Source organism: Calliopsis andreniformis, chromosome 12, assembly GCF_051401765.1.
Source record: "Calliopsis andreniformis isolate RMS-2024a chromosome 12, iyCalAndr_principal, whole genome shotgun sequence".
Taxonomy (NCBI): domain Eukaryota; kingdom Metazoa; phylum Arthropoda; class Insecta; order Hymenoptera; family Andrenidae; genus Calliopsis; species Calliopsis andreniformis.
In genome coordinates, this window is record NC_135073.1 from 6,606,600 (window position 1) to 6,625,358 (window position 18,759).

Genomic DNA, 18,759 nt, shown 5'->3' on the forward strand with positions numbered 1-18,759 from the left:
CATTTTTTTATTTAATAATGTACTAAATCTTAACAAATGTTTGCCTCTAATACAGAAGGCATAATCTTTAAACGAAATTAATTTTTAGTTAATATTTATATTTACTTGCTGCATACAATTATAATTACTTTATGCATTTATCAAAGAGATCCAATTACGTTAAAATAATTTGCACACACGAATAAGCTTCAACGCTTAAATTTTTATGGGAATCACTTAATAACAGGAACATTATCAACAACTAATGGAACTCATTTAATTAAATGTACATGCTCGAAATTGTAACATAATAATAATAGAATAAGTAAAATTGCAAAATTCCTCGCTTCGTAGTACACAATAATTTACCAGTAAATTAAAGCAAGGTGTAATATCATGTTAATTATTATTCGATTCACTTTTACGTGTATTATAACGTAATTGTATAATAAGAAGGTTTCAGGAGATAAATGAAAAAAAAGTGAAGATACAGAAATATTTATTAAGGAATATTAGCATTTTATTCATCGTATCACGTTACAAAATTATCTTATATTTTAATTAGTACTATTTTATATCACTCTCTGTAAAATAAAAAGCTATAAAGAACAATAAAAACAATCCTTAATACTGTATGTAAGCAATATATTACGCACATATAGTGTACACTTCCCTAGATTTTTAGTTTAATTTTTACATAATTGCGCGTACCAATTCTTGCTTCTTGCACAATTTTCGTTCACACAATGGGGGCAACGCGTTAAAAACTTGGGACTTATTAATCTGTCTGATTTGAGGTGGGAAACAACAATATCTGTTAGAGCATCTATGAAAAGTGGATGATCGTTTGGTGCAGCAGCTCTTCTTATTGTTTCAATACCAAGCTGTAAACAAAAAACAGTATTTTCTTTTCTTATAATTTTACACGAACATAAATTATAGATAGCAATCCTTACTTCTTCCCCTAGTTCTTTGCAATACTCGATGTCCATCTCGTGAAGAGTTTCAATATGTTCGTTAACAAATGCGACTGGTACGAGTATAAAATTCTTTTTCCCTTGCTTTACGTAAGCTTTTAAGGCTTCGTCGGTAAAAGGCGCCAACCAAGGTAACGGTCCAACCTGAATAAGGGAGATGCTAATGTGACAAACGAAATTTGATCTATCGCATCGCGTAAAAGATGGATAGAAAAAGGAAATTCCGCATTCTTTGTGGTGAAATAACACTTTAAAAAGGTAGAAGAAGATGAATAAAAATAGCCTAAATAAGTTATTTAGAGACGAAGAATCACAAAATCGATTTGAAGTTAAAATTTTGTTTACTATATTATAAGAAATTAATTTATGCACGTTTTATGTTAAAAAGATATTACTAAGTATATTTAATGAAGTTACTAAGTTAGGAAAGAAATTCGAAACTCGAGACATTTTTATCGCTTTCTTTTACCATGAAATGTTAAAATAATTAAAGATGTTCTTTTCTTAAAATATCAAAATGGAAAGATATTTTTTAATAACGTTCCATTTATTCAAAACATAAGACAAACTAAAATAAACATTTACTTGCAAAATAAACGTAATCTTTTCAACTTTTACACACAAATTAAAACTATAATACATTATTTTCAAGTAGAAGAGATAAAGCTGATAACATATACAGTGACACGCTTTTTTCTCAACATTCATTGCATTTAAGATAAATGAAATCTTTCCTTTAGAAAACGTAAACGGTGAACATAAAATTCGACTGACACGTAAAAAAGAAATTCATAATTTCATACAGTTTTAGTATCGATATATTATGTATACTCTGCTGGTATTAGTGAAACCCACCACTTTAAGAAATAAAAATGTTAAAAATTAACGAATTAAAGAACGAATTCAGTACCTTTGATTGCCATACTAAATTGTACGGGTTACAATAATTTAATTCTTGCATTACTAGAGCAACTGTTGCTCCAACTTCGGATGGATAAGGATCTCCCCTATTTACAGCCTGAACATGTATGCAAAAAATGATTTTTTAACAATTGCATTCAGATTTCACTAAAATAGCGATTCGTTTTTAAATCGTTGAATAATAGTAACCTTTAATGGTAACGAATGAGCTGAAAATAAAACTATAACATCGTCCCTTATGCTTTCAGGGAATTTAACTAATTCTTCCTTAATCCTTTCAGCAATTGTTTTTATATAGAGTGGGTGCGTCGACCATCTATCTATAATACTCCATTTCATATTATTTGGTGGTTGCCTGTAAATTACGATCTTTCATGCAACAATCGTTTACTTATTTACCAACTATTAATATTCAAACTTATTGCAAATTGCAACATTCTGTATAATTCTAGTTAATATTTTATTGAATTCGTATTTCATTTATTTCTATTCAATGTTTCATCAAATTAATATGTCATGCAATATTGCACGTTGTAAACTATAACGAATATTAATTACGCCATCATTCTTAAGAGCCTATTTATACATAATTTTTGTTGAACTTCTTAAAAGTTCATGTAAATTTTGAGAATTTAAACAAAAAATCTCTCGAAAAAATTAAAAAATCAGCAATTTAGATTATACCACAAAAAAATAAAAATGTATAGGTATTAATGAAGAAACTCGATGCTTCAAATGATAGCGCTAATCCTCACTGTTCTAACTTGTATCATTTGGATTATCACTCATAAAAATCACCTTCGAAAATATTAATTTAATCTTCTGAGTCTTATGTTAGATCGATTTACTACGAAAAAGCAATAAATAAAACGGGATTGTCTCAAGTAAGACAAATTGTTATAATACTATTAAATACAGACATACTGTTTATAAAATTTTAAAACAGTGTGTCATTGCTTTAATATATTAAATTAGTCTAATTTTAATTATGTAGGATAATTCTATTAACAAAATATGTTTACAAGTTCCATACTAGCAAACAGTAATCAGGATATGTCAACATGTAATACGATATGTAAACATATAATATTAATTAGAAAGCGTTTATGCTTCCATAACATTTTGGAACTATACGTATTTTAAATGATTTTATTATACTAATTTGATAAAGAATTCTTAAAACATTAATCATTAAATGCTAAATTCAGTGATCAATATTACACTAACAAACTGAATACAATGAATTTAACAACTACCTTTTCTTATAATATTTATAGACTGCAGTAAAACTTGATCCACTTGTAGCACAACTATATTGTGGATATTGAGAAAATATTATTGTACGTTCAACACCATCTCTGAAAAGGAAGTAAGCTATATAAATAAAACATGATGCATTATTATTTACAATGACTGCTGTTATTTAAATATCATTTAAAAAATAATTTTTAAAAGTAAATTAATATTCTTACTGCTCTAACTCTTGAAGAGTATCTTCAGTAAGAGGATTTGCGTATCGAAAAGCAACATAATATTTATGAGGTGCTGTTTCTGGTGAAACAGTGTCTAATTGTTTGCACAGGAGTTCACCCTGCCTATTAGTCCATTTTAATATAGGAGACCCACCACCAATTTCAGCATATTTCTTTTGAACCTCAGGTGTACGACGTTTTGCTATCCAAGGACCCAATTGACTGTAATATACATTGTAATGTAAGATCCCTTCTATAACATTTACCCAAGGATTACATATTCATTTATCTAAAGACACCTCTGAACTGGTAGTTGGATCATATCACGATCAGTCATTATTCGTAATAAGTATTCGTGCACCTGTTCAGTGTTAGTGGGTCCACCCATATTCAGCATTAAAATACCTGTCTTTGGCTTAACACTAGCCATTTGTTTTGGATTTGTGGCTACAGACATCTGACGCCAAGACAAAGTGGAAAGTTTTCCATATTGCTTTCCTGAGCAATTATATAAAGTTTAAACTACATGTAAAGAAAATAATAAATATAAGGCTTCCTTGATACAGGCTCACTGCTTTGAATATTTAATAGTCCATTTTCATTTTGTCAAAGGCGTGAATAAAAGTTTTTGCTTCGAATAATTTTAAGTTACAGAGAATATAACAATGAGCTAATAACAAGGAAATAATATACAGCGTAAAGAATCATATCTATATAAAATAGTGGCAGATTACTTAGCTACCAGTCAATCAATATCTGGCATACATAACCATCTGTTTGAGTATGAGAGAAAATGGAATAACAGAGTGAGAAACATGTGAACATCAAATACTGATACCGGGTACAAGATAACCAAGTTTAATATCAGTAGATTGTGTAAACAAACGTAAGTTTCACTCCATAAACCTCGTTCTCAGTAGAACTGGTACTGACAACAACGATTATCTAACTTTACAGAAATCTGGTCATTTAAACAGGCACTATTCTCATGGAGAAAACAGATACTTTAAGTGTATGTAGAGAAATATTAACAGCACTCTATTCAAATCTATAAAGACACATATGTTAACGATAAAACTGAACTACATATTCTATTGGAAGAATCATCAACAATTTTCCGATTTCTATAATTTCATACTTACATAGACAAATATCGGAATTACTTATTAAACATGATCTTTACTTACCGAACTGCACTAATTTTGATAAATTACTTGCCATATTCACCAAATGAACACTTCCCGATGCGTAACGAACACTTGAACTAACTCTAATTGCACATACACAGAAGTTGCACTATTATGCACACTCACGATGATGATAAAACTAGCCGTTTCACCGTGTACATATAGGTTAGGTTACGAAATAAGGTTATGTTTCCAGATACGGTACCGTTATAACGTGATTCCGGAACATGCGTTCGTAGAAAGTTCGAAAACACATCGCGATATTTGTTATTGTGCTAGAGTGTAATACGTACCGGTAAACGTGTGTTAATACATTTAACGAAACAAATAAATTAGCAGGTTAAATTTCTGAGAGAGTTGATGCAAAATTATGACAGACCAAAATATCGAAGAGTTGGGACCATCAGATTTAGGTACCCTCGATTAGTAAGTAATACATACCATGCACGTAAATAGGAAACCCTCGCTAAGCATTACTTTCACGTCGCGGCTGGGATTTCTTACAGTTGGGAAAGAGTATATTCGGAAGAGCTTGACAATTTTAAGGACCACGGGGACGTAGGTGAAATATGGTTCGGCAGGAGCAATTCACTGAAGGTTGTGCGGTAAGTCATTTACGCGAATCGCGAAAAAACACCCACAAAACACGCGTACGAGCAGCCCGAAAAGTCAATTCGCAGGTAAACAATAAACACCCTGACGCGGCATCAGTGGCGCCATCTTTGAGACGAGTACATCGTTGAGATGAGTAGCTTTATCATCATTGGGAAATAATTTCTTGAAATTTTGAAAATAGAAAAAATTCAAATATATTTTACTTATTTTTGAAACTTTAACAATGCTTTACAGGAAATATAAAATATTTTACAAACGCATTAACTATTAACTAAAATATTAAATTATACAAATTTATACATATGTGTTTTATTCTCACGCAAAATGTAATAAGTTATGAAATAATTATTAAGCATGTATTTCAAAATATTTCTAGTCATATTTTGAAAAATAAAGTTCTATAATATTTCAGTTGGATTACTACGCAATTGAACCTCGATAAAGAAACAGATAAAATAATCGATATAGGATGTGGGAACGGAATAACATTGGTAGAACTTGCGAATAAGGGTTTCACGAAACTTGTAGGTGTAGATTATTCGTATAAAGCGATTGATTTAGCTCGCGAAGTTCTGAGAGAAAAGAATTTATTGAACGTTGACTTGAAAGTCTACGATGTACTGGATGCAGAAAGTGGCGAATTACCGACGGATTTTAAATTAGCACATGATAAGGGAACTTACGACGCGATTAGCTTGCACCCGGAAGATCCTACGACGAAAAGGAACAAGTACATAGAAAGTGTACATAAAATTCTTGTTCCTGATGGCTATTTAGTGTTAACTTCGTGTAACTGGACTAAAGAGGAATTGGAAAAGCATTTTCAAAATTGTAAGTCATTGTGTTAATTTAAAAGATAATTGAATTTTTTTCATTCTTTATCATTTTTTATATCAACATATAACTTGAGAAATACTATTCGAAGCATATATTAACAAGAAGATATTAAAAACAGTAATTAATAATAGAATAAATTTTGTTTGAAAACAAAAATACATAATGTAGTATAAGTGTACTAAATTAGACTCCACACAAATAAAATTAATTTCAAGTATATAGTTTTATAGTATATAAGATAAATATAATATTAGGTATAATATTCTTTAATATACAAATAAATTTTATTATACAATGCTACCACTCTTATACTAGATCTTTATTTCAATTAATAACATGTGTATAGGACTAATTGACCTGTGATAGGATTTTTTATCTCTTTTTTTGTTCATTTTGATTTACTCCATTATACGGGGTGTTTCATAACATGTGGGACCCACTTTGGGAGTTAATTGTATGCCTAAAAACAATGAAAAGAGTCATATAAACAAATGTCCTATCTGTTGCCGTTTATATAATAAATTTAAAAAAACAGAGCTGTCTGTTCGGTCTCCCTTTCCATAGATCGCAGAAGTTCGTATGCAAGAAATCACACTGTTTACAAATGTAATACTTGATGTCTTTCATGTGACTGAAGATTCAACAAATTTCACAATACTCTCTAAATCAGTTCAGTTCTTATTAATAATCGTAACACATGTCGTATAAGATCGCGTTCGAAGTGATAATAGAACGTTACTCTAATTTAGAAATGACAAATATACATTTGATGTACAGGCTCGCTATATATGATGCAAGTAAAGCAAAACGTTTAGGGTGCGAGCACACTATTATCACGTCACATGAGCTCACGCAACATGCTGTAGCAAAGTTTCATATTATAGTAAAGGGGTCTAAAACAAGGGAAAAACCACAGCTCATACTATGGATTTGCTATAGTATATAACGTAAGTTCACGTGACGTAATAATAGTGTGTTCGCGCCCTTAGGACCGCTGCAGATCGTTTTTTTGCCGCTGCGGCAATTCTCTACCGTGCATTGTAGCAATAAGGACAATCCGAAATGTTCAATGGTGGAAAACAAGAAAAGACATACGAACGTGGCAACTCGGCGACACATTTGCGTATTTTCGAAAGAATGCAAATCCTGTTTCGCCGCTTTACGTGAATTCGCCACGTTTGTATGTTTTTCCTTGTGTCCTACAATTAAAAATTGGGAATTGTTCTTGTTGTTACAACACGCTGCAGCAAAAAAATGCTCGTCTCCAGTGTCTGCAGACACATATGTATTTCACTTCAATATTCAGTGAATATTTATCCAATTGGTGTATACCCAACAAATAAAACATTTCAAAGAATACAGAACATCCACGGGAGACTGGTTGCTAATAGAATATTAATAGAAATTCTAGATTTCGCGAGCAGGTCTTCCGTCATGTTGAAAGGAATAATGAAAACAGTATTCGAAGAATAATAAGAACGGAATATGCGGCACACGTGACAATGTGGAGAATTTTTCGAGAACAGCAATTATACCAATACCATTTTCAACGAGTACAAGGACTTGTTGAAACTGATTTTCAACTTAGGGTAGTCTTTTGTACTTGGTTCTTACAAATGTGTGAACGTGAAGAAAGTTTTGTACATACTATACTTTTTATTGTCGAAACTGATTTTACCAGAGATGGTATATTTAATTTTCATAAATCGTTATTGTGATGAAGTAAATCCACATGTTATTGTGCAGTCCAGACATCAACAGCACTTTAGTTTAAACATATGGGCAGGAATAATTAAATGTGGTTTATGCATGATGGAGCTCCACCACATTTTAACCGAGTAACTAGGCAATTTTTAAATTAATATTTTGCAAATAAATGGATTAGTCGTGGAGCTCGTATTGCATAGTCTGCTTATTCTCCAAATTTGAATCCATTAGATTTTCATTTGTGGGGACATTTAAAATCTATTATCTATGCAACATCGATTGAAAATATTGAAATATGACAAAATAGAATATAGCAAGATTTTCAAGAAATTCGAGAAACACCAGGAATGAGAAAGAGAGTAATCAAATCAGTGACAAGACGAATGCAAGCTTGTTTTCAAATGCAAGGTAGTCATTTTGAGCATCTTCTGTAAAGGTAATTGGAACAGAAAATTCATTGTATCTTATAAACGAAGACAGATAGGACATATGTTTATATGACTTTTCTTCATTGTTTTTAAGCATAAATTAACTCCTGAAGTGGATCCCACATGTTATGAAACATTCTGTATGTTTTGGAATTTCCTGTAGTGTTCGACAACAGGTGTCAGAAATTTTGAGAGTTGATTTTACATGTTAAAATAGAACGAAAATCAAAAATGACGAAATTGCGAGTTAGTAACTGTTACAAAAACGTTTAAAATTCGCGCGAAATGTGTCTGACTTATGACTTTTTCTACTGCCGCCGTGCAGTAGTCAGGTCGACCATAACGAAGTCAGTAGATTAAGTCTAGAGTCAGACATAGTTCACGCGTCATTATTCGACATATTTCGAAACGTAATTTCGTTTGTTTTCATTTTCGTCTTATTTTAGCACATAAAAGAACTCCTTAAAATTCTTAATAGCTATCGAACACTCTGTATAAAGTGTATATTACAGGATGTCCGATTTATTGAGCTTATTACTACTCACTTCGTCGGGAACATCGAAATTACTAATTTATATTCCTTGTAATTCTAATACTTTTATTATTTCGTAAAAGTAAGGTGCTACTTAATATATTTTTAATAATTTATATAATACTCTTTTAGATTTTAACATCTTACATGTCTTGCCCTGCGACACATTCCAATTTGGCGGACAAACTGGAAATACTGTAACGCAATTGGTTCTTCAAAAGAAGTAATAAAGAAATGGATAAATAAAATATACGAAGTTCGTTTATTCATTTTCCTTGTATCATTCATACCTTATAATTAGTGAATAATAAGCTTCAGCATAATGACTTGATTCTTTAAGTTAATGTTTAGGATACTACGGTCAAACGTGCACAGGAAATCCTTAGAAGATCGAAATATTTATTTGCGCATAAATTACTCGTGCCAGTAACACATCTATATAGTGCGATAAATAACGAGATAAATAACTTACTACTATACTGTTATTAAGTTACAAATGTTATAAAATGCATTATAGCTTAAATAAACGCCGCTGCAAGGTCATATATCAATAGGTTTCATATTAACGCAAATTATGTCTATATAATTATTATATCGCTCATTTGCTGCAGCAAATGGATAAATCCAAAGTCGTGAATTTAAGGGAAATGAGATGATATTGTCATTCAGTGCAAAAACTGTTTTTTTTTTGTTTTTATACTAATAATTTATTAACAGCAAATTTTTTAGTGATATCATTATTGTAGCAAATGGACGATATGTATACCTTGTTTTATACAGTCATATTAATAATTAAATAATCATTGGCATTTAAGGGCTTTGCATGTAATATCTAATGATTAGTATTAAATTTTTAAACCAGACTGTGCAATATACGTACATGGATGTATGAATAATATGTATCTGTAATTAAGAATAAATTAATAGAAAACAGAACATTATGTGACATACACTTCTTTCGGAAAAACAATCTGATTAATGTACATAATTTTATATTATTACCACTATTATTGAATAAAGAAAATCGCTTGCTATTGTTTAGTATTAAATATTTTACCATAAAATTTTGTTTACAGTAATGAATTTTTATTACTAACGTGTCTATTTTTTATATCGACATACTTATAAACAAAGGATGGAAACAAGATAAGACGAAAATAAGTTTGTTTTTTTTGTAATCGAAAAAATACATAGAATTTGAAATAGAAACTGAAATATCGTAATTATTCATAATTACGTAAAGGTAGTCTTTTAGTGTGCAACTAATATTATATTTGTGTACAAATGTTTGTACGTTAAAAGAAGTTAATGTATATTATACGCTTGGCGTTTTTATGTGTACTCTACTCGTTTTCACATTGTTAACTCATCAATAATTAGGTTCTTCATTTCGGTTAGCATTTCTCTATGGAACGCTACTTATTATACAATCATGTAATGTTAATAATCTGTATAAAGATTAGAAGGATAGGAATAAGTTTTTCGTAAGTTTCTAAATGAAGATATGGGTACTTACATGAATTGGATTTACATTAAATTTCCTTTTCATTTAACACTATAGAATTTTATCACGATGCGTTAAGGGAAAGTGGATAAAATATTCATTATCTATTTATATTCAAATGGTGATTCGACATCATAATTACATACTAACAAATTATGCTGTCGCTAGTTTTATACCATGGATGAACTCGTTATAAATTTTAATTCTCAATTGCCTAGAATGAGTTCTTTCACTTTTACATTGTACTACTACTTAATATGATGTAACACGTTACAAACTGTAAATATACTTTGTAGATGTAATTTATATTCCAAAATTATATTTGTATCTAATTACAAATAGAAATATAACTTACAAAGATACAATTTATAAAGATAAATATATTTTCATTTTACGAAGAAATTGACCGTTAAAAGATGCATCAATTTAATCTAGAATGAGTATGAGCAAAATCTAACTAGGCGATTAAGAATTAACACGCATAACTTAGGAACACATTGTCCCTTATTTTTATACGAGTCATCCAAAAATACAGACATACTTTGAAAATGCAATTTGGAATAGAAATTATAGAATATCCATCAATTAATTTACAAATAATTTTATATTTCTCAAACGTAAATTTTTGATATGATAGCAAGATATGTTTAGTTTCAATTGATATGCATATTACGTTATAGTATTATTATAACTAGACTTTGTATGCTCGACGTTTCAATTATTAATCTTTTATGGTATAGTACTGTATTTTTGGTTGATCCATAGTTGAAAAAATCGGCGTAAATATATAACTTTAAAATTAATAGGATTCTGTATTGTTTTGATTAATAATAATTCGAAATTTCATAGTTTATAAACTGACGTATCCTTTCATAAAGCATAAAAGACCTAATACAATTGTCGTATGAAACGTAAAGATGGGTGCACTTCCTGTGGAGGAAAAATGTAGAGTATTTAAAATGTTTGAACACTTTTCATTACTTATAATCTTACTACGGATACAAATTGTTAAATCAAGAAATAAAAGAGATGCAATTTTGTATTTTTAGAATACGTGGCATCTATGTTAAGATATGGAAAACGATTTTCTTTTCGTTTGAAAGCAAACATGACATACCGTTACAAAGCGTAGGGTGCTCTTCGTAGTATCCATCTTGACAGTAACAGCGTTTTCCAGTCACAGTGGAGTTTCGTTGTATGCAATGCGCACCCTCAACGCATTCAGAGTCATCATTGCACGGAGCACGTAAAGCTACAAATGAAATGTATTCACTGATAACATTCGACAGTTTGGCAAGTAAAGTATTTCATCTACTCGAAGTGTTTAACTTTCACTGTTTAATGTGAAAGACATTGAGACTGCATTTTCCATCTGATTAAACAAATACAAAATGAGATACACGCTTCAAAAGTTTATGTAAATTTCTGCAATTTTTACAAATTAATAAATGGGAGAAGTACATTGAAACATTTAAAATTGTAATTTTCGTTTCAAATTGGTTACTAAAACAAATCTTTTCAAAGTACATTAACAACTAGTTTAACAAATTCTTAATGCAGACACCATAATATATTATGTACTGTAAAATATTATTGTTTTAATTTGTACTAATTACAACGTTTCTAGATTTGCTTAAACAAAAAGGGAGATCTGTTGTTAACGTGGCAAACTTTATAAATATATTTTCAATGGATTTCTTCAAAGAGAGAAATCTCTTCAATGTTTACTATCATGACTATTCTATTTCGAGTAGTTAGACATTCAGTTTTTCATATCTGACTCTAAATTAATTTATACTTCTTCTAGTGTGTGCTAAATGTTCTCAATTTTCACAAACGTAAGTGCGTTTTAATTTCACTCTGACACGCAATTTTACATAAATGTGCTCTCGACATGACTTTTAGCGGTCGATCAATTTCCAACCCGAATAAAAGGGATGTAATTTTGTTTAAAATTGTCTAAATCCCACGTTTCTAATAGAAGAAAAATTGCTCACGATTAACCTTTAATCAATCTGAATTACTAAATTAGCGAATGGTTTCCATAGGAAAAATTCAATTTGTAAGTTGAATTAGTAATTATCTCAGTCTAAAAAATATATGGTATACACACTTTTTACTGAAATTTTGGTTGATCATTTAATTGTTGTCAGTGATCAGTATATATTAACTTGATATTTATTTGCGAAAAATGATATTCTATCTTATCATGCTGCCATACAGTCACTAGAATGTTTGTGACTTTAATTTTTTAAAAAACCCACTAAAATTATATTAAATATTTCAAACCTCTATATGAATTTTTCTGTCCTCAACTTTTAATATTATAACAATACTAATTGCACAGGAATGAACTATTATCAAAATTTAGTTTTAACACGGAAATTTTGTTTGATAAGTGAAAATATACTTGAATAAATAAAGGTAGGAGAGTCTTGTTTGAAATACTCCCAATACTTAGAGTGCGATATATCATAGAATTTTGAAGTTTACGAATTTGGAGCACACTTGTAAACTAAACGTATCATAACCATCATTAAATATGAAATTATTGCATAATTATCAAATTCACTTTAATTAATAGAATTTCAATTGTAAGTTCAACATTCATATAAAAGCAAACTTTAATTTAGTAATTCAATTTCTATAGCATCATTTACGCACTAATTAACAAAACATTAATTCTGACGTTTTCTTTTCGCTTGTATCGTGAAATTTGCCTAATTATTAAGTATTCGGCTTTAATTTTCCCATTTCACTTTTATCACAGTCGGCAAGGATTAAAGATTTTTACGAGTGCTATTGTTGACGTTCGTATCCAAATAGTTCATACATTGAGTAACACGTTCGTTTCCCAAGTTCACTTCGTCAAATGTCGAATGTACTTCACAAAAAGCAGTAAAGCGGTGTTATAGTACGTGGTAAACCGCAACGGTATTCTTAAAGCTTTCCAATTTGCATAGATAACCATAGACCTGGTACCACTACCGCCATTTCTTCACATATTGCAAGAGAACACGTGAGTGTATGCAAATGTGTAAGCTAAGGAATTCAATTTCTTTTTTCATAAGATTACCTCTTCTTCAAAGTTAACACGAAACATTTTATGTGAATTTCTATTCGTAGAAGTTAAATTAAAAAGTTATATTAACTTTTTTTTTTGGAGAGGTTCAATCTACAATAATTTTTTTGTACTATGAATACTTTAAAATAAAAGTAACATAATTTTGTCAAATTTTTAAAATAAACCAAGCTAATGTTCAAAATAGTCTAAACAATTTAGTCGCTGATAACCAAGTAATTTATGCGACTAAAAATAGGAAGAAAAAGAAAAGCTACTTTTATCATTTAATCGCAATGCCTTCAGAATATATAAAAAATATTAGTAATAAAGTGGTAACAAACATTTTATAATAAGATGTATTCAATTTTGTACTCAAAGTATAAACAGTAATGTAGTTACTATATTTCTTTTTTGGTACAAATTTTTGTTGGGGAAAGCTGTAATCTCAGAATTCGTTTTTGTACATGAATCACCTATGTTTAAGCATTTTGATTACCTTTATATTTGTTGGTGCATGCACCATTAAGGGGTGCAGAATAGTCACCGCACAGACAACGCGTTCTTCCATCTCGAGGATCTGCTATACACGTTGTATTTTGTATAGCTGCGCATTCACTCTCTAATTTACATTCACGAGCTTTCCCAACTGCAACGACAACAAGTTCTCGTATGTAATTCGAAAAAATATTTAAAGACAAATTTTAACATAATTATATGCATTCAATTGAATATTTCATTTCTACATTCATACCTACCGTATCGTGCTGTATGTATAAACAATTTTCGGAAACGATAACAGTAACCAATAACTTATGATAATACAACTAAAATTGTACGTATCAAGCATAATTTCCATTTTTTGTATTTAGCAGATATGGCTTATCCTTCGAAAACAAAATTAGACTAAAATATTCACTGAACAAGAACCGAAATTAAACAAAATTCTTTTTTTGTACATTTTACTGTGTAAGATAAGCTACAGTTTTGAATTTCTAAAGACTCAATAACTAAAATTTCCTGAGTATTAGAAAACTTTATTTCTGAAATTTTAACGAACCTGGCGTAGGAGGAGGCGGAGAGTTTTGATTTTGCGGCTGAGGATTGGTTTTCCCAAAAGTGGTAAGGGCCCAAGTGAACGATGGTGACACGAAGAACACCAGTAAAAGGAACGACTGGAGTATCTCGAAATTTCTTCCCTTTTTCATCTCTTCCGGTTTGACTTGTTGCAGTTACGCGCTCAAAACTTTCTACGAAATTACCACTTTGTTTATTCACTGATCACTAAATGACCGCGACTAGGAAGCTTTCGCGTTGAAACGAAAATCACTTGGCTCCTTTTCACTAAAGTTTCGATCCAAATGACTCTTTATCGCGACAAAATCGAGCTCCACAGGATCTGCTTCGACTCCTTTGGTGCACACTGATATCTGAGTGGTTTTCACCTTTGTCTTCAGCAAGAACAACGATCAGGCATTCAAAGAGAAGCGAAATAAAAAATTTTACCGCACTTACAAGCTACTTATTACTTGAATAGAATAGTATTACGTTCTATTCGATAACTGCGTGTCGCAAGGACGTTGGAAGGCCTTTTAAGCCTTTGAAGCGCCCCCACCCTGCGCCCCATGTGCTGCCACCACCGTGGCAGAAAGTACCCTGCACCAAAACGTAGTTGGCCTACCACGTCGTTGAAGAATCAGAGTATGCTTTGGTTCCTTCAAGCTTCGATCGTAGCTTGTGGTCAGGGGAACATAGCAGTATTGTGCTGAAAGAGATCTCGGTTTAACATTGTTAAAGCACGCTTCAACCCTCCCTCGTTGGGGTGGAAGAAACAGTCGTCTCTTGATGTGATCAGTCGCATATTCAGAGTATTTCATGAACGACTTAAGAGAACCGAAAACAGAAATTGAATTAAATGTAGGTACAATATTTGAGAGAAAGAATGTTGTGCAATATTTAACATTGTTTATGAGTTTTAATGAAAGAACTTGGCTTCTTGCTATGAACAATGAAAGAAATTGGTTTTTGAATTACAAAATGGATTTGACTATTTAAAAGTATTTGTGTATGGAAATAATTGCTTACTTTATGAAAGTAGAAGAATTGTAGAAATAAATATTCGTAGAAAGAGAAATGGTGTAGGAATTTCTTTAATTAATTACGATACATTTGCGTACTGGAATATTATCTTTCATGAAAATAGATTGACAAAGATATGGTTTCTTTTAATTTTCTATTCTATGAAATTATGTTCGTTGTAGAGTTATAGAGTTGAATACGATTCGTAATTTATGCAAACTCTATTTCATTTCAGGTCATTCATTAGTTTTCAAATTAAAATGTGTTTATAATATAAAATATTGTAAACTAAAGAGATTAGAAATCAATAAAAAAAAGTAAAACTCCAGTTGCAAGGTGACCCTAGCGATTAATACACGCTAATTTTGATGAATTTTTATATAAATGTTTATTTCTTTTATACAATTAAAGGTGAAAGCAACCCTCTTACTTATCCGAACCACCCGTTTTATTTAAGCGCTTATAAAGTATAAACGACAACAGATATAAAAGAATAGTTAAAATAAAATTTATACTGTTTCTAAAGACCTCTAAATCTGTGTGAAGTTTTTTTTAAAAAAGTCATTCTTTTTATAAGAATTTGTTTTCCCACTCGCTCTTTTTTGAGAAATTTTCATTTGTTTCTGATGAATAAAGGCACCTGTTTTTCCTAAATCTAAAGATATACTGTAATATACAGGGTGTACATTTGAAAACTTTAAATCGAAATATCTCAAAAGCAACACATTTTCAGGAAAAATGTTAAATACAAAAGTTACTCAGTTTCAAGGGGGAAATACAACTATCCTAATTATTTCTTTTTTAGTGAACACTTTGAAGGTTATTTGAAGGGTAACTTTGTTTTTTTAAATGGAAACCTATACCTTTATTTACAGATTTTTATTCTGTGTGAAAAAAGAAGAAACTTTTGCATGGAACATTGTTTAATCAGATTTTCGAAGGTAAAATAACAGATAGTTTTTCTTGGGAAATTCAATTGTAAACTTGTGTGAATTTCATTTGTCAATAAGATGTCAAAAATGTGTAATTTTTATTGATCTGTCATCATCTAGTTATAACAAATTATAAAGAAGTTTCGTCTTTACTTTCGAAGTACCAAAACTGAAAAAGAATGGTTATTTTATTAAATATCTTTTTGAGATAAAATCTGATTAAAAAATGTTTCATACAAAAGTTTCTTCTTTTTTCGCGCAGAATAAAAATCTGTTAATAAAAATATAGGAATAAATTAATAAAATTCTGTTTTGTGCTAGTTATTACACGAATCATTATTAGTATGTATGTATCTGCATGAATCAACTTCCTCTATGGAGCTGCTGTTTTTTACATAATACAATGAACAGATGACATACCCTTTAACAACAGAATATCACATAAAATATTAGCAATATGTGTCTCTTTTCATGGTAACTAATAACATGGCGTATCATATTAATAAATTTATTTTGTCATCATTGAATCTACAATTATTCACTAACTCCTCCTTCTTTTCCACCTACGGTAGGAACCTTTTTAATTCGTCTACTAAATCAAAATTAATCCCAAAATCTCGTCTTTAAGGTCTCAACTATTTTCAATAGCACTACTAGTATTAAAAAAGGTATATTTAATAGTATATTATATCCAGAAATGATAGTGGTTGTGGGATACGCTTAAAATCTTTCATACAACTAAAGAAAAAGTTCTACCACTGAGACTCTGCGATAAATACGGAAAAAATCACGAAGATTATCACTGTTTTGAAGGAAGTTGCGCACGAGAACCAGTGTTTTGCTTTTCGCGAGTCACGAAACCTTAGCGGTCATACAACCCTTCTATCCATTGAAAAATCAACTTCTATTTGGAGCTTAGGTTAAAGTCTAAGGTTTTTAACCTTAGAACAACTAGTTTATAGCGCAGAACAATTTTTTACTTGCAAAAATCCATCCTTTTAATTCTCCTTTTGTAATTATAAATGAAAGTTCTCTAATAAATTATTAGGTTTCTGCAGTAATAAAGTTATTTTCTGCAACTAATGAATTTTCATGTAGATAGTACCTGAATGTTCCTTCAGAATTAATTCATTTACTATGTAATTAATAAATTAACAAATAAGACAAATAAATCTGATGTTAACTGTGTGTATAAGTATTATTTGAAACTGAGAAACTATATACTTTTATTCTTTATTGTAATTGTTCGAAATTTTTAATTTCGTAAGAATAGTTGAAGATTCTTCATTAATAAACATTTATCGTAATATGTTATCCTACAATTAGCTTAATTTCTTGCCATACGTTCCAATCACAGAAACATTGTTTTTCTTAAGTTCCATGAAGCAGAGGTATTAATATTCCATAATATTTTTTCAATTGTATGTTTAATACAATAGAACAATAATGCTCTTTTTCTGGCTCTGTTAGAGACCTACTATCACTCCTAAGTACTGAACATCCTTCTAGGAAAATTTTAAGGGAAAAATGCCACCTTCACTTTTCTATCCTGCATTCTAATAAAACAGCGTCTTTAAAAGAATTCCATTCTAGTTTGAAAAAGTAGATGCTGTACCCCTTAAAATGAGCTCACGCTGACTACTGTGTGATTTTTTTTCAAAATTAGTGGTCCTTTAGTTTTGTTACAAAAGGTATAATAATTAATAGTCGTAAGTACGAAATACTCATTCAATAGGATTAATCATTATCAGGTAAAATATGGCTCCTGTTACAACAGGGTGTGGCCACTCGGGACTATAGATTGTGTCTTTTAAAGTTATAGTTATAGAGAGTAGCATTTAGATAGATACTCATCGATTAATTACAGAAAATACTTCTCACATCTGCAGGAAAAATATATTTTACCCAAATATAAAAACAAATATTTCTGATAGTATATCTCTTAATACTAGTATCTTTTTCATGAAATAAATATTGTCACCAAACCCATCTATTAATTACAGAAAATACTTCTCACATCTGCAGGAAAAATATATTTTACCCAAATATAAAAACAAATATTTCTGATAGTATATCTCTTAATACTAGTATCTTTTTCATGAAATAAATATTGTCACCAAACTCATCTATTAATTACAGAAAATATTTCTCACATCTACATGAAAAATATATTTTATCTAAATATAAAAACAAATATTTCTGATGATATATCTCTTAATACTAGTATCTTTTTCATGAAACGAATATTGTCACTAAACCCATCACAAATACAGGAAAATGTACCATATCCCTCTTATAGTTTTAGGAATACATGTGTCCTGCTGCACGCTAACACGCTATTCGACTGTCTTCAAACACTAATTTACTGACAGTAGCCGACATATCACGAAAACCTCGCGACAATCGTTTCTGTCCTGTATTCTCAGAAGAAAATGGAATTATCTGGATTCGACCATGAATATTCACGCCAACCTTACATGTCTTCTTGTTGTTCTAAAACAATTACCATCGTAGGAATAAAGTACTTG

General features: G+C 30.3%; 4 protein-coding genes across 7 annotated transcripts in view; 1 reads left to right on the plus strand and 3 right to left on the minus strand.

Annotated features, from left to right (window-relative positions):
* Invadolysin (leishmanolysin-like peptidase, invadolysin) overlaps positions 1-5,115 on the minus strand; it is a 274,526-nt gene extending 269,411 nt beyond the window's left edge. Inside the window, exon 1 of the mRNA XM_076388677.1 lies at positions 4,978-5,115. The gene's annotated coding sequence lies outside the window, so the exon portion shown is untranslated. The remainder of the gene's footprint in view (positions 1-4,977) is intronic.
* Fech (ferrochelatase, mitochondrial) lies at positions 608-5,167 on the minus strand. 4 transcript variants are annotated; one of them, XM_076388681.1, is made up of 8 exons: positions 5,041-5,167; positions 3,649-3,847; positions 3,350-3,571; positions 3,134-3,235; positions 2,067-2,232; positions 1,867-1,974; positions 936-1,100; positions 608-863 (listed from the first exon to the last, which is right to left on the minus strand). In XM_076388681.1, the coding sequence occupies exons 2-8, from the start codon at positions 3,804-3,806 to the stop codon at positions 666-668; spliced, it is 1,119 nt and encodes a 372-aa protein (XP_076244796.1). In that variant the 5' UTR covers positions 3,807-3,847; positions 5,041-5,167; the 3' UTR covers positions 608-665. The 4 variants fall into 4 exon arrangements, with proteins under 4 accessions (XP_076244796.1, XP_076244795.1, XP_076244794.1 ...); XM_076388680.1 differs by having other exon boundaries at positions 4,978-5,081; XM_076388679.1 differs by lacking the exon at positions 5,041-5,167 and adding an exon at positions 4,537-4,808.
* On the plus strand, positions 4,758-8,903 carry LOC143185565 (EEF1A lysine methyltransferase 2). Its single transcript, XM_076388684.1, has 4 exons — positions 4,758-4,962; positions 5,043-5,141; positions 5,564-5,982; positions 8,788-8,903. Exons 1-4 carry the CDS (start codon positions 4,907-4,909, stop codon positions 8,880-8,882), a joined length of 669 nt encoding a protein of 222 aa, XP_076244799.1. The 5' UTR covers positions 4,758-4,906; the 3' UTR covers positions 8,883-8,903.
* A 794-nt stretch (positions 8,904-9,697) lies between these two features.
* On the minus strand, positions 9,698-14,628 carry Sosie (oogenesis-related protein sosie). The gene is made up of 4 exons (XM_076388685.1): positions 14,281-14,628; positions 13,720-13,869; positions 11,277-11,411; positions 9,698-11,089 (listed from the first exon to the last, which is right to left on the minus strand). The coding sequence occupies exons 1-4, from the start codon at positions 14,426-14,428 to the stop codon at positions 11,010-11,012; spliced, it is 513 nt and encodes a 170-aa protein (XP_076244800.1). The 5' UTR covers positions 14,429-14,628; the 3' UTR covers positions 9,698-11,009.
* Positions 14,629-18,759: the final 4,131 nt, after the last annotated feature.

Coding starts and splice junctions, on each gene's coding strand:
- Fech (XM_076388679.1), bottom strand. CDS start 4,570: ATGGCAAGTAATTTATCAAAATTAGTGCAGTTCG. Junction 3,848..4,536: donor ATCAAAATTAGTGCAGTTCG/GTAAGTAAAGAT, acceptor ATAATTGCTCAG/GAAAGCAATATGGAAAACTT. Junction 1,975..2,066: donor CTCATTCGTTACCATTAAAG/GTTACTATTATT, acceptor ATACATGTTCAG/GCTGTAAATAGGGGAGATCC.
- LOC143185565 (XM_076388684.1), top strand. CDS start 4,907: ATGACAGACCAAAATATCGAAGAGTTGGGACCATCAGATTTAGGTACC. Junction 4,963..5,042: donor GATTTAGGTACCCTCGATTA/GTAAGTAATACA, acceptor GATTTCTTACAG/TTGGGAAAGAGTATATTCGG. Junction 5,983..8,787: donor GGAAAAGCATTTTCAAAATT/GTAAGTCATTGT, acceptor ATACTCTTTTAG/ATTTTAACATCTTACATGTC.
- Sosie (XM_076388685.1), bottom strand. CDS start 14,428: ATGAAAAAGGGAAGAAATTTCGAGATACTCCAGTCGTTCCTTTTACTG. Junction 13,870..14,280: donor TCCGCCTCCTCCTACGCCAG/GTTCGTTAAAAT, acceptor TTGTCGTTGCAG/TTGGGAAAGCTCGTGAATGT. Junction 11,412..13,719: donor ATGCACCAACAAATATAAAG/GTAATCAAAATG, acceptor TTTCATTTGTAG/CTTTACGTGCTCCGTGCAAT.